Raw genomic sequence first — 15,938 nt, forward strand, 5'->3', positions numbered from 1 at the left:
TCTATCTATCTATCTATCTATCTATCTATCTATCTATCTCTCATCTATCTCTCATCTCTCTCTGTCTATCTATCTCTATCATCTATCTATCTCTATCTATTATCTATCGCTATCTATCTATCTATCTATTTTCCCATCTAGCTACAGAGAGGGATTACTTTTCATTTTATTTTTTTAATAGCTACTATAAAATTGTTCAGTGACTTTTCACTTTGCAACTGATCTTGAAATCCCATGTCATTGCATATAGACATAACTCAATTCTGTTAATCTCTGTATAGTAATCCATATTATGAATCCATGATCATTTTCATAATCGGTTTCCTACTGATGCACATTTAAGTTACTTCTACTATGTCAAATCATCAGTTCTTTTCCTTTAGATGGCTTTTGAATTTTAACACTTTATTTGGAAATGTTTCCCTCTTCATAACTAAGTTTAAAAAACAATACATACACTTTTCTAGCCTTGTGTTTATTTTTTACATTAACTTTTTAAATCTACTTTGAATCTTTTGCTAAGGATGTGAGATGGAGATTTAATATTATTTTTTCCCCATGGTATCCAATTTTTTCAATACCATTCTTTCCCCAGTGGTTTGAAACACCACTTTTCTTTAGGATGCGCTGAATTTTGTACAATACCTGCCAAGTTTTTCTACATCATCCACTGTCTCTGGCAAGGCAATGCCCTTGGTTTCAGGCAAAAGCATCACAAGAGCCCCGCAGACGGATGCCAGGATGCCTAGGGAACAGGGAAAGGCGTTACGGTACAAGGACCACACGGCCGGCCCCCATCCCTCCCCGCTTACTCAGGAAGCCACTCTGCTCACCAACACTAACCAGCCCTCAACAGCAGCAACCCTGTGGTCACCCTAACCAGTGCTCCAGTTTTCCTTTGCCACAATATTAAATGCTCTCTACCTTCCTCAAACCCCGTGCAGTCCCATTACCCCAGTACTCCTGGCACACATTCATTCATTCACTCATTTAAGAACTGTTTCCTGAGTCCTATGTGACAAACATGGAGAAGACCTCACCAAGAGGAATCCCCTCAGCTTCCTTTTACTGACAGAAGAGCTTCGCAGCATCCTCTCCCTCCCTGTCCTCCTTCTGTCAAGTTACACTGTAAGACTTGTTCCCAAGCGCCATCTCTTGGAGTCTTCTTGGGCGCCTCACTATAGTGACGGATCCTCTCTCTCCAGCCCCTTTAGCCCATTGGTGGAAGCGCTGGAACATACTCAGCTCTTCCCTCTTTAAGGACCCTTCCATCAACCTCACATTGTCCTCCAGTTACCATCCTCCCTTTATCCCTTCTTCAGAGCTGAAATTCTTGAAACATCACCCTCTCCTATTTTCTACACATCTTCATATCCTCGTGGTATGTGGGAAATGTTTACCAACCAGCTCTCCAGAAAATAAAGCCTTGATTTGTAGCATCTGCCAATTTCCATGGCGTAAATACTCTCACCATGGACACTGGAAGCTACCAACAAGACATCCCTGAAGGAGGCATTGGGAGGAGAGGCGCAGTGGCACTCTGTTATACAGAATTTCCATAACAGTAAAATGTAAATAAATTAGGCACTGATGAGTTGTGAGCATTTATTACCTCTGCTTTTAATATATTTTATATATTTAATGTTTAATGATGGCAGTGTTTAACAAAAAAATTCTTCAAAATTTAACAATTGGCCCTGGTGGGCCAGGGTGAGCCAGCACCAGCACCACTGAGCATCAAATCCCACCTCCACCTGCTCTTATCTGGGTTCTGCCCAGTGTCCTTCCTGGCCCTGCTCCAGCCAGATCACCAGGTACCACCTGCCATCAGATCCAGTGACACTGCTTCTCTGTCCTTGCTGCCTATCCTCCCAGAAGCACTGGCTGCTGGTGGACACCCACCCTCCACTGGCTTGCCTGCTCCACGCTTCCTGGTTTCCCTCCTACTCTTCTTGCATCTCTTCTCACCTCCTCCATCGGCTCCTCTCCCTCTGCTTATGCCTGACTCTCTGTCACTCCTCAGGGCTCTGTCCTGGGCCCTCCCCTTCCCTCTCACTCTGCCCTATTTTCTGGGAGGTCTCGGTCACTGTCATACTTTTGATGGTTATCTACATTTAGATGGCTTCCAAAGCTTTAGAGCTGGGCCACACTTCTCTGCTGAGCTCAGCTCATCAAACGCTATAGCCGTCTCATGGTTTCAACTTGGATTTCTTACAGGCACCTCATACTCCAAATGGCCCAAAGAGAATCCCCCCCACGTTCTCCTGCAGACCTGCTCCCGCAGCGCTCACTAAACCGGGCCTGGCCATCACCTACAGTTTCCCCAGCCAGGAGCCTGGGCTTCCCATCTCCCCGCTCCCTCTGGTCCTCGCCCAGTCAATCATCCTGTCTTGACAATTTTACTTCTAATATACAGTCACGCATCACTTAAGAAGGGGGACACATTCTGAGAAATGTGCCGTTAGGCGATTTCATCATTGTGTGAACATGATAGAGTGTACTTATATGAAACCTAGATGGGGTAGCCTACTACATACCTAGGCTATATGGTACTAATCTCATGGGACCACTGTAGTATATGCAATCCATCATTGACCAAAGTGTTATGCGGCATGTGGCTATATTTCTTGAATCTATACTCCTCCCCATTCCCACTGTCATCACCTCAATCCGAGCCTTTATGATCTCTTACCTGATTACAACAACATTCTTTTAATTGTCTCACACTGGCCTTGTCCCCCTCCTAATCATTTGCATACGTGCCATCAGAGTCATCTTTCTGAAATGCAAATCTAACGCAGTCAACCCCAGCTTCTAACTCTTCACTAGCATCCTACTGCCTTTGGATAAAGAGCAGACTGACCCTTCACACGTCCGATAAGACATCTGGTGATCTGGCCCAGCCTACCTCCCCAGTTTCATCTCTCTTCAGGCCGCCCCTCACATACTACATTCTGTCCTTTGACTTCCTGGCTGCCACAGAACCGCTTCTTCCTCTCGCTCTAGGCCCTCCACCGCCTGGAGTGGCAGCCCACACTCCTCATGTGGATAATTTCTACTCCTCTTCAGATCTCAACCTAGACATTGCTTCCTTCCTCCCCGACTTTCTCCCCTTGACTAACTGGGGTCAGGAGTCCCTGTGATGGGCTCTCACGGCACCCCTTACTTTCAGCATTTATCACACTCTATTGTGACTGATTGTGTGGACACTTGGCTCTCTCTGTGAAGGAAGGGCCTGCACTATGGCACGCATACCCAGCTTAACCAGCACTTATTGCAGCCCAGGCCATAATCCTGAACGTCTGGGTTTCTAGACCACTCTGTCTTGGTTGAACAATGGCACTCTCTCTGCTTTTTCACTCTGGCCACAGAATCAACACTGAGCTTGTTTATCAGATCCCATGAAATAACTTGAGATGACCTTTCATTGAATTCACTGGCATCAAATGGTCAGCAGCTGACTCGACTGTCCCTAGTTAGCACTGTTAAATGATTTTTTCATTACACAGGATGTATAACCTTGTGGACTCAATGTTTTCATTGTAGTTTAGACTGCTGAGCAATGAATGAAAGACATTCTCTACTAGGAGTAAGGAGGTGGGGGTGGAGGGAAGGTAGGTGAGAAAGGGGCCAATTTGTATGCTTTCTTGCTGAGGAGGGTAGAGGGGTGTGAGATCCAGGGAGAAAGGCTGGAAGAGCAGTTGAGAAGCACTGGACTCCAGTACCCGAAGGCCCCTCCCTATGCTATGGTTCTATCCGTCAGTGAGTTCTTTGAAGACTGGAGGTAGGAAGGAGGGTGAACTTGAGGGGCATCACCGAGGTGACGGTACATGTGCACAGGATTCTGCGTCCTCTGTTCTTTCAGCAAAGCATGTTCAGCATGAAAGTAAATGAAGACATGATATTGATAGACAGAGAACACTTAACAACACAATTACTTTTTGGGCTTGTTTTTAAACATACGGAAGGTCCAGTTTGGTCCCCTGAAAATTATTGGTTCTGTTCCCAAACATCATAAAAGAGTTCTACAGTGTTTGATTTTAACTCAGAACCTAAACAAAGAAAGCCAGACTGGAACGCTGCTCCTCAGACCCCTTCAATATAAAGCCAATTAAAATCGTTTAGGGTTTCACGTTTCATTGTAATCAGCTTGGCTCCTTAAAACTGAAACAGTTGTCACATGAAGATGAATGGATATCATTAAGATCGAACCTAATAATCATTACAGAGTCCTATTAATGCAAAGAATGTAGATGAAAGCATTTAAGCCCAGTATATAAAGTGTGTTCTTACCAAAGATGATGAGAGGTAGTTCCAGCCAAACGGCCGCCAAGCGGAAGAGCAGAAATGGGGCGATGATGCCCCCAAAATCACATAAACCTGAACAGAGCGAAACTCCAAAGTTTCTGCAGAATAAAAAGTTGTCTTATGTGAAAAATATTTAAATAAATTCAAGATAAGTAAAATCTTCAGATATATAAGCAACAAAGAAATTGTAACAAAATTTTCCATTTCTATCTTTTTTAACTGTGAAAATGACTACTCTCATACTCTAAGCAAACCATTTCCATTCTGCACCATTTGGCACGTGGGTAAATGGGGAGTCACAGCGAGAATCACGAGGCGGTCTACAGTGTTGGTGGAAATGGTTCTTCCATCAGCGGCTGACTACCCAGCACACTCTGTGACACTTGGGTGTCGCCTCAGCACCCCAGCTTGACAGTAAGGTGTGCCCATGAATATTCCCTCAGGAAAGGAGGCCAATTTGCATTAGTCCACACACACTGTTTCACTTTGTCTTTCATTAATCAGCTGCTCACAGCTGCAAGACGTGGAATGTGGTCAGAACAGAGGCTGTAGCCTCAAAGAAGGATAACGCTGATGAAGTCATATTTAACCCACATCCAAGCAAGTGCACTAACCAGGTTTCTGATTCCAAGTCTGGTGCCATCCCACAAAACCATGGCTGAATATAAAGATATCGATACTAGAAGTGCTTCTGTCAAAACTGCGGAAGATAGCAAGGCAGAAAGCAGCTACAACTCAAAGCATATCTTCTTCACTAGCTGCATTCAACCCAGGCCAAACATATCACCAAGCTAAGGAAACCATTTCGTGGTTTTTAGGTCAAAACATTTGGCTGCAGAATTACTTAGGAGAAACCATGACGTATATGTTGGAATTACCGTAAGGTTGTTGGGTACAATTCTGAATTTACCAAATAAACAATTTCAAAGGCTATGGTTATCCCTAGTCTTCCCAAGGTAGCAACTGTGGTTCTCAACCATGGAATTCCTGCAAACACAGAAAGTTTGGAAGAAAGAGTTAGGGATCTGCTTTCAATAACATTTTACAGAACAAAAAAGGCATTTGCTTAGTGATTTCCCAACCCTAAGTCTTTGCTAATTATAAGCACAAATGATAGATACCTTCTAATATTGTAGCCAAATTTCAACAGCAACAACCACCTCAGGATGACAGCTAAGATTTAGTGTGCTAGCTGCCCTTCTGAGCATGTTAGATTATAGAAATACAATCCAAGAACTATTTGTTGTGCAGCCGCTTCATTGAAAACAATGTTCCAGGCATTGCCTTCTTACAGGGCCTGAGGACACCAGACTTTCATCTGGAAGGTGGTCTTCACTGTGCCCGTGAGAACCATCACTGCAGTCTGGTGCCCACCTGTCCTCTTTGCCCATACTCCATAGTGATTACACACAGAATAGCAGTTCCCAACAGACCAGGAAAAACTGGACATGAAGCTGACTTTGGTTTCTAGAAAGTAGCAAGTCTTTAAGGACTGGGATCCGTGGAAGGAGACATCTATGCCGGGTGTAATCTACAGGGTGTATGTCATTTATCGCCTTCCTCATCCCCGTCTTGCTACTTCCCCCAAGAAATCATCCAGGAGGAGACAGATTCTTAAATTCTATTGGTTCATTCATTTAAAAATGAACCATTTTAGGGCTGCTCTGGTTGTATGAGGAAACTCTCCTTTCCTCCATTGTAACTAGTGTAAAATGTTGGCAGTTCTGTATTAAATACTTCCTTTCTTTTACATCGTTTTGTTTGTTTTACTGAGGAAGATTCACCCTGAGTTAACATCTGTTGCCAACCTTCCTCTATTTTGTATATGAGTCACCACCACAGCATGGCTTGATGAGTAGCGTGCAGGTCCTTGCCTGGGAACCAACCCCAGGCTGCCGAAGCAGAGCATGCTGAACTTAACCACTAGGCCATGGGGCTGGCCCCTTTTCTTTTGTGTTTTAAGGGAAGAAGGAGTAAACCATTTTTCCTCTAAAAAGTCAGTGCTCTAGATTTCTTAAGAGTTGTGCAATTTGTGCCATCCCTTCCTAGCAGACCCAGTATGAGGACATATGACTGCATGAACAAGAACACACCTGCTCTCCAAGGCACAGCTAAAGATCTTCGGTATATGTCTGACTTCCATCTTTGAAACCTTTCCCTTTCCTACTCAGACTTATTTATGCTTACTCAGCACTAAATGGTCCTCTTCTCTTCCAGGAAAATAACTGCACTCTCCTGAATATATAATTTTTTAGTGGAAAAAGAGGCCTGAATGAGAAGGATGAAAGAAGAGACTCAAGCTCAGTAGATTTGTGCATGTTCTCTCTAAAGAATATTCAACAAATAAAAAAATGCTAGGGGCCAGCCGGGTGGTGTGGTGGTACAGTTCATGCACTCTGCTTTGGCAGCCCAGGGTTCAAGGGTTTGGATCCCAGGTGTGGACCGACATACCACTCATCAAGCCATGCTGCGGCAGCATCCCACATACAAAAAATAGAGGAAGATTGGCACAGATGTTAGTTCAGGGACGATCTTTCTCATCAAGGAAAAAAACAGCTAAAACTGACTAAAGAAAACAATTGCCTAGGAGGGCGAGCAGAGAAAACAATGGTTCAAGAATCCAGATCACAGCTGGGAGGCCCCAGTTCACTACATTTTGATCGCAAACTGGCCGAGGATATCCTGGTGAACTTGATGTTTTTCCCAGATGAGAACACCTGTAGCCCTCACATTAATAGTTACACCACAGAGTGAGGAGTATCAGAGTTACGCTGATGCACTGGGCTGCCATCTGCTCTGGCATGGAACAGTTGTAAACATGTGTTTTACTTAGGCTTTCTTTTTTCATTAAGGCCAGGGAGGGGGACCAGGAAATGCATTCCACCCCTTCCTTCAATGAGCAGGTGGTACAGTGCCAGGTGCTGGGGAACGGAAAGTGGGAGCTGTTGCCCAGATTCCCTGGATCCCAGCCCAACTGGGCAACCTCTCAGGCTGCAAAGAAGAATGCCGCCTGCTACCGTGGAAATGACTTGACTATCCACGTTAGGTTCCTAAATTATAGTTTTTTTCTACTGAGTCAAGAGTTCTCTTTAAATGAGTCCCACAGACAACTTCAATGACAATTTAAGTTTACAACTGAGGCTAAGACTCTTTGCTGGAAAGAACCAAACAAAACAAAGAAACCAAATTAAAACACACACACATACCATGAAAAACACATGTGGTTGGCTCAGTGAACACAGACAAAGAACTAGTTAATTCAGAAAAACATTCATAAAGTGCTGTCAAATTGGTACCCTTGAGGATCCTCATGCCAGATGATGGATCCTACATGCTGGCCTTAATCTAAGGACTCAACTCGTCCCAGTCAGTAGAGGCCAGTATCTAACCACATTGGGACAGAGATTTTGTTAAAATGTGTAAAAGAAGAGAGATCCCAAAGGCTATGTACTGTTCATTTACTAAAGAGAGAAATGAAACAATTTATTAGGAAGGGTAAATGATGTGGGAATATTATGTAGGCACACAAAAACTTTTGACCGTTCCAGTAATATGCTAAGTTCATCTTGGAGTGGCAATAGACATCTTTTTCTAACAGTGACAAAAAAACCCACGAGGCAATTTAAAGACGAGTGCTGAAGCTGAATCTGTCCTCCATAGTCATGAGAACACAGAAAGGGGGTCACGCTGAATGGAGATTTGGTCAAGCTGGTAGAGACTATTGGGATAATGACTCAATTTTTGAAGAAAGGACGCAGGGTTTTAAATAAACACAATTTTGCAGCTCCTCTGAACGTACCATCTGTTCTGAGTTCTCAAATAAAATTTAGTGAAAATGCCTAATAGAGATATGGAAATTAAGACACATGGACTCAGTTTTCACTAAGAGAGAAATAAAAGACAACTTTTTCATTTCAAAAAGAAGACTTACCCAAAGTGCAAGGTTTGGAGCCATCCTAAATAAACTCAAATTAAAGATGGTGGATGGGGATGGATACAGAAAGCTCTTTATTTTTCAGACTCTAATGAGAGTTCAAAAATTTGGGTCAAAAGCAGTGAGTCTTAGATGAGAAAGACAGCCAGAAAGACTATTTCATTTTCCAGAATTTTCTTCTCTGGACCATGAAAAGTTGTACTTAGTGGAGGGTAAGCTGGTTCAACTGTTTTCTATGATAATTTTAGAGCTGATTCCTCTTAAGGCCAATCAGCATTCTCCCCAGGGACTGTGATCCTGTTGATGACGTCAAGAGTGACTGAGGGGCAAAGTCTTTCTAATGTTAATTGGACAGCCACAGTAACCAAGTCCAAAAGCTCCTTTAAGTTGGAAATAAGGACTGTCAGCTCAAGAGAGGAACCTCTGTGACTATTTGGTACCCACAGAGCATGAGGGATTAGAAATTTATTCTTGCCACTCAATCATGACCCACATCTGACTATAAATGCAGCCGAATCTGCAGAATATTTACATAAAGCATGTCCAGAATGAGAGCCGTTAGCTTCCAATGTTGCTAAAAATCCATTTTAAAGCTTAAATTGGGAAATTATATCCACAAAATAAAACTGATGAGACCAAACGGAGAATTCTATTCTTTGCCTTACATTTTTCAACACAGGAAAGTGTTCTCTACAAACAGCTTGGTTCCCATCCACCTAGTTACTTCAACATTAGCTTGGACATAGGGTCTTGAATGCTTTCTGGGGTCATGCTGAGTGTAGCACACATTAAAATGATCCAAATCAGTGTAGGGCCAGAGAAAATCTTCTAGAGTGAAGTATACATCCCTGAAATGATGGGCACACTGAAGTCATTAATCTTCTCCCCACTTTCCTAATTTCATACGCAATGAATCCTTAATTCCTATTCTATATGTGATGAGAACAGAAGGCCTTATCTTAGGAAAGTGTATTTTTAAACTAAACAAGAAACTATATAGTGCCAAAGTGGACAGAATAGCGAAGTCCCCAATGTTCCTGGTTTGTCACCCTTGTACTTAAATTGTACACAATTCCCAAGGACAAGAATGATGTTTCTCTTGTTCACTGCTCTAGCCCCCATCCTAGTTCAGTGGTGACAATGAGTAGATACTAAACAGACATGTATTGACTGATATCTATTCTAGAGATTTCCCAACTCTTAGAATGTGTTAACTCAATGTAGTGAGTTGAATAGTGTCCCCCCAAATTCACGTCCACCCAGAACCTCAGAATGTGACCTTGTGGTGAAATAAGGTCTTTGCAGATGGAATAGTTAAGACATAGAGATGCAGTGAGAAGAATGTCATGTGAAGATGAGGCAGAGATTGGAGTGATGCCACGCAATGCCAAGGATTTCTGGTGACCCCCAGAAGCTAGGAGAGAGCCATGGACCAGATTCTCTGTCCAAACATCTGGAAGGAACGAATCCAGCCAGCAGCCACCAGAAGCTAGGGAGAGACCTGGAAAGATCCTTGCCTAGAGCCTTCAGAGAGAGCATGGCCCTGCCAACACCTTGGTTTCAGAGTTGCGGCCTTCAGGACTGTGACAGAATAAATTTCTCTTGTTTCCAGCCCCCCAGTTTGTGGGGCTTTGTTATTGCAGCCCTGGGAAACTAATACACTCAAGAAAAATGAGCTAAATGTAAATAGTTCTGTCTGACATCAATCATTCCAATGTGACAGACAGAGGACTTCCCGTCATTTTCTTCCTTCTATTTTGAGGATAGGCATAGCTACAATTTTATTTAAATACGGTCTATCCAATGTTTTGTGATTTCATAAGCCTTCATATAATTAATAAACTCATCTGTAAATGTCTCACTCTTCCAACTTCCATGATATTTTCAGTTCTTTCCTGATCCTTAGAAGATTCTCAAAAAGAAAAAAAGACAGCCTCTCTTGTGCTGAGCCAAAGGACTACGAGAGCATCCAGCACTCAAGTAAGCCCCATCTCACACCCCCTGGAACATGGAAATAACTGACTTGCTCTAACGCGCTTGTTCCCTGGGAGTTAGAAAGGCTTGCTCTGTGTTCTACGGCAGAGATAAGCTGGGGTGTGTCAATAGTGCAACCTCTGTACTGTGTGCCCATCATCCAGCCCCCCAAAATCTAACTCTGAAACATCTCTGAAATCACGCTCTCCCACACAGGCCCGATTGACAACCTCAATTCCTGCTTTAGCATCTCTCCCTCCTCATTGCCATTGTCCAAACTCTGGCAGCTACAAGGCAGCCACCCCTTCTCCTTCTCTTGAAGCTCGCAAGACCGTGCCCAAGCTCCTGGCATGGCCTGTGAGGCCGTGAGACCAGTCACTGCTGGTGACAGGCATCCCTCAGCCACCTTGCCTGGATATTCCAGCGATAACAAAGCATGTTTGGTTCCAGGACCCTCAAAGGTATTTTATCCTTCTGGGAACTATGCTCTCCTTTGGGAAAATAACTCCCACCCTTCTCTCCTGTCTGGTACATTTCTTTACTTTTTCATCCACACCTAGTTCTCACCTCTGGGAAGCCTTCTCTGACAACCCCCATGGATTAATCACTCTCTCCACCTATTTCTCTTTGCTGTTTCTAAATCTGGAAAATAATTCCATGATTTCACTTGTCACAGTGAGTAGTGAGAGCAGTGAAGTGTCTCTATTCCTTGCGAGGTTGTCAACGTTTTGAAGTCAAGACCCGTGGCTTTCTTCCCGGTGTGACTTCAGTGTTTCACACGGGCCAGCGACAGCACAGATGCTTGAGAAACATGTTAAACAACGTCGATGATACCACAAAAGTCAGTCAGATAAAAGTGATCAAGAGTGAGCTATATTACCACGAGCTAGATTTCGCACATCTATTTCATCCATAAATAAACCTAAAAATGGAGAAAACAGAAAAATCTATAGAACTAATGTCTTATACTCAAAATGTTACATTGATTAAACAGAAAATTGAATGACATCACTAGAGCGTATCTGGTACCAAAGTATTGGGGCAATGGTACGTTTTCTAAGGACAAGAGGTTCCCCCTTGTTGATAATTTTGATTTAAGATTTTTTTCAAATTCTTCTCTGCCAAACAGACTTGGAGGACAATTACCTTCTGGTAGGAAAGCAGTGACAAGGCAAGCCACACCTGCCACTATATTGCTTGCCGCGAAGGGAAGGCGTCGTCCCAAACGCTCAATGGTTAGTAATATCAAGAGAGCTCCTGGCAGTTCCACAACTCCTGAGATGAAAAAGTCTATATAAAGGTTGCCTCCTATAATTCCCAGGCGCATGACGAGGCCTTGGTAAACCACTGCACTGGTGAACCTGGAGCGACATTGAAACACAACAGAGAACAAGTAAGATAACTTCAACCTGACTCGAAGGAAGGGGTGCGTTGTAAATTTGACACAAGCTTTTGAATCCATCACAAGTCAAACTTACCAAGCAAACATAAGTATAAGTGTGCACTTCCTCATTTGGGGAGTTCTCACCAGATCTAAAAAGGATGGATTACTAACTTCCTCATCTGTAACAGTGATCTATATAAGAGAAGCAGATTTCAGTAGCAATAGACAGCAAGAAACATCTGCATATTATAGATTTGTCATTGACCAGATTCAAAGCTACCGAATCAAATGATCTTACTGACCTGACCAGGGTCTTTCACTATTACACCTTAAAACCTGAGAATGAAGAGTTTGGTCCTCTAGCCTTTGTGATAGGTCAAATTCACAAAAATGTGGCGGCTGCACCAAGAATCTATTCTTAGGCTAAAATCAGCAGTAGTGTATGCTACACTGCTCTGAGTAAACAAGGACAAAAGGTATGTTCTAAAGTAAAATTCATTTGTACATTTATTAAATTGGAGAAAATAAGCATAAAAGTGGGGGAAGCAAGTGGGATCCAAACAAGTGCTTCTTTATCTATTAAATCCTCAACCTTGAAGTTGACAAATAAGATAGAGTAATGTAAAGTTCAAGAGTGAGCAAGGCACTGGAGGTATCATTTTGCTTCTGTCGATTTACTGGAATCTAGCATCTTTTTGATCCAGGAAAATTCAGCTCATCTCTCTCTGGCCATCCAAGAAGTTGACCTTTTCTTTAATTCAATTAAACCAATATTGCAGTCTTCCAACTATGTATAAGGCACTATAAAGGAAACAAACCTGAACAGCAAAACCTCCATAACCACAGCAGCTTCCAGTCTAACATGGCAAAGGAATCATAGCACAATTCCCTGAAGTGACGACTGTGTCACATTTCCATGGGCTTGCACATTCTGTTACCTCCTCTTGGAGAGCCCTAGCTCTCTCTAGTCCTGATTTCACCTCCCCTGGGAGAGCCTTCCTAACCTCCGGGAGAACTGATGACTCTCGATCTGTGCCTCCACTCAGCCAACTTCTATCATCACACCTATTCAACCGCATGTCCTTATGGGTCTACTTTTTTCTCCCTCCTTGAGCTCTGGAGGTCTTGGAGGGCAGGAACAGTATTGTAGCATCAAGCAAAGTGCCTGGTGTTCAACACCTGTCTGGGTGATGACTGAATGTTGAAACAAGAAGTCAAGTGCCCTGCCCCATGTCTGTTTCTCAGAGTGTTGCCCTCAGTTTGTGCTCTTCTATTAAGTAAGAATCTTGACTAGTAAAGACAGGACCCTACTGTCTGTTTGCTCAACTCCAGACCTGGCCAAGATTGACTAGAAATCTAAGCAAAATTTCCCCAAGCCTTTGAGCTATATGTCTCTCTGCAAACAGTCACAAGAATTTGACTTAGAATGAATTCACACCTCTAGGACCTTGTCAATCACCTATTCTAAACTTTATACTCAATAGGTCAACCAAAACTTGATATCTCCTGCTCCTGGGAAAGTCACACAAACAAAAAGAGACTGCAAAATGGATCTCTTTAGATCACTGTCTTTTCCTAAGTCTTTCCAATACTGTGTTTCTTGTATACCAGTATATTTTGCACATTTTAACATCTCTTAAATTGGGATGTGTCCCACGACTGAGCTGATAAGAAAGCAATGTGTCACAGTTTAAATAGCATGGTTTTTCTTACTTAGTGGTACATAAAATGATGATGTGTCTTAAAATCAATAGTGTCAGAGTCAATGAAACAATAGTAGTTTTCACGACAATGCTGGTGGAAGACAGCTAATTGATTCCACCATCCATTCTTTCATTCTCCCTTTTGATAACAGAATCCACTGAATTTTAGTCGGGCATGTGGCTGCCAAGCTAAAGTGACATTTTCTACCCTGTCTTTGAAGAATGGGTGGCCCTGTGACTAAGATCTCAGCAATGAGGTAGAAGTGGAAGCTATATGTATAAGTTCTGGGTCGCATTCTTTAAAAAGGAAATGGCTTGCTCTTTATTCATTGTCCTCCTCTTCCTGAAGGATGGGAGGAGAAGATGCTGGAGCCAGCTTCACTCATAGAACCTATCACAGGTGACGGTGGACAAACAAGACAAGTGGAACCCAGGTCCTGGAGGGCCTCACAGAGCAGAGTTGCCCTCTAGCACTGGGCCACCCACCTTTGGGTGGGCATGTTAGACAGAAAGACATTTTTCTCTTTTGTCACTATATTTTTTTGGTGTCTGTTTCAACAGCAAGTTGACCTAGCCTTTAACTAATACAATGCCCATTGAAATGTTCCCTGAGTGAATCTTCTAAATTCTAAGACCCCAATGAAGGATTTTTTTTTTTTACCTACCTTCACCTTTGCTGCTCCAAAAATAAGGCAGGAATACCAAAAATGCAAGATAAGAACTTAGTATATTATAACAATATATTACTATATGGTTGGTTGTCAAAATGTTTTCCACAATTAGTTTCTATATATTGCTCACATTAAAATGGCTAGCTTCTACGGAGTGTATAATATTTGTTAGATTCTGGGCTAAGTACTTTATTTGAATTATTTCACTTAATTCTCTTCAAAACTCTCTAAAGTTAGCACTTTTATTAATCCTATTTTATAAATAGGAAAAATGAAGTTTAGGACATTAAGGATTAAATAGGAAGGTAGCCATGCCAGGATTTGAAACCAGGCAGTTGATAGAGATCCTCTGTTCTTAATTCCTATACTACACTGCTAAATATATAAAAAGCTTTTTATTCTAGAAGATTTCTTTGTAGTTGACGGTCACTTTTATATATTTTTAAAAAAGAATATTACACATGACCGAAAATCTAATCTTTAGTTAAAACACTGTTTTATGGAAAAGTCAGAGTTGACTAAAATAATTCAGACAAATTAGATTTGACTAAAATAGTTTAGATTTTGAAGATCTTTACATTCAAGGTGAAAACCACCCATAACACGAGGGAAGTTTCTCTCCATCACTTATTCCACTGATCACTTATTCCACTTATTGGATCACTTATTCCAATGATTCTTTTCTTCTCAGTTAGGGCTTTTACCCAATTCGGACCAGGGCTGGCTCCGTCATGTTCATCCCAGAAGTTCTCTTCTCGTCAGGGAGTCCCTGATAACACTGTTTGTCTGCACCACTGTTCACCCTCAGAGCACACAGATGGCCACAGCCTTTGTTTTTCTTTTCAAAAGCAATATTCACAATTTATTATGGATTCTCCTTTATTTCCTCTTCAATCTTATTTTCTGCCTATAGCTATGACTTCTATCCACTAGATAAGACTCTGAACAAATTCACTTTAATTCAGGCCCCAGTGGCAACATCCCAGAGTTCAAGTGCAATCATACATCGAGTATTTCAAAATCTCTTGTGAATTCAGGTAGATCATTTGACATTTAAACACTTTTGTAGATTTTCCAATTATTCATGGTTCTTAACTAACTGTTTCTAACTGATAAGATAAATGAGCATCTCTTGCCTTCGTATTAGCTCTTCAGATGTCACTTTTTCCTGATCAAATCTCTAGGCTGATTAAGTCACTACTTGACCACAGAATTATGACATGTTAGATTTTGACAAAACAATAGCGGTCTGGTGGTCTAACCCAGAGGTTGGCAAACTTTTTTGTACAGGGCCAGAGAGTAAGTACTTTTGGTTTGTGGGCTATAAGGTCTCTGTTGGAACTACTTAACTTTGTCATTGTAGTGTGAAAGCAGCCATAGATGGATACTAAATGGATGACTGTGGCTGGGTTCCAATAAGACTTTATTCAAAAAAACAGGCAGCAAATCAGGTCTGGCCCGTAGGCTGTAGATTGCCAATCTGTGAACTAGAGGGTTAGTGCTGGAGGAACTTATACAGATACTAATCTCATTTCCATTACAGAAAGGAAGACGTTGAGGCACCCGAAAGCTAAGCAGCCTACCCAACAAGGACAGACAGTAAGTAGATGAACCAGAAGTTTGATGCCTAAGTCTGTTTTGCCAACCATGATGCTATACTGTGTCTCCAGTATACAAAGTGTAATATTTATTTTACTGTTTAAAAGTATGCTGTATCATTTCATTAATGGTTCTCACAGGGTAGTGGGATTATGGTGGTTTTTACTTTCTTCAGTTTGGCTCTAAATATTCTCTTAAAATGAAAATTTAAACCTGTGTTACTTTTGTAACAAGAAAAAAAATTGCTCACTTTTAAAGCAATGGAGTAAAATAGACACTAGGGCACCTTTTTTGTTGTTGACTCAGTATCATTCTCCCTTTCTCTTTAATAGAACACCCACCATACAAACACACACACACACACA

The 15,938-nt window shown here is 42.0% G+C and overlaps 1 protein-coding gene across 1 annotated transcript in view; it reads right to left on the reverse strand.

Moving 5' to 3' along the window:
• The window catches only part of SLC22A3 (solute carrier family 22 member 3), a 95,185-nt gene that overhangs the window by 4,963 nt on the left and 74,284 nt on the right, over positions 1–15,938 (reverse strand). Inside the window, exons 6-10 of the mRNA XM_046669665.1 lie at positions 11,695–11,792; positions 11,363–11,577; positions 5,187–5,295; positions 4,294–4,406; positions 646–745 (exon numbers count right to left, since the gene is read on the reverse strand). Coding sequence (XP_046525621.1) covers positions 646–745; positions 4,294–4,406; positions 5,187–5,295; positions 11,363–11,577; positions 11,695–11,792 — 635 coding nt within the window. The remainder of the gene's footprint in view (positions 1–645; positions 746–4,293; positions 4,407–5,186; positions 5,296–11,362; positions 11,578–11,694; positions 11,793–15,938) is intronic.

This window comes from Equus quagga, chromosome 8, assembly GCF_021613505.1.
Source record: "Equus quagga isolate Etosha38 chromosome 8, UCLA_HA_Equagga_1.0, whole genome shotgun sequence".
Lineage (NCBI taxonomy): Eukaryota > Metazoa > Chordata > Mammalia > Perissodactyla > Equidae > Equus > Equus quagga.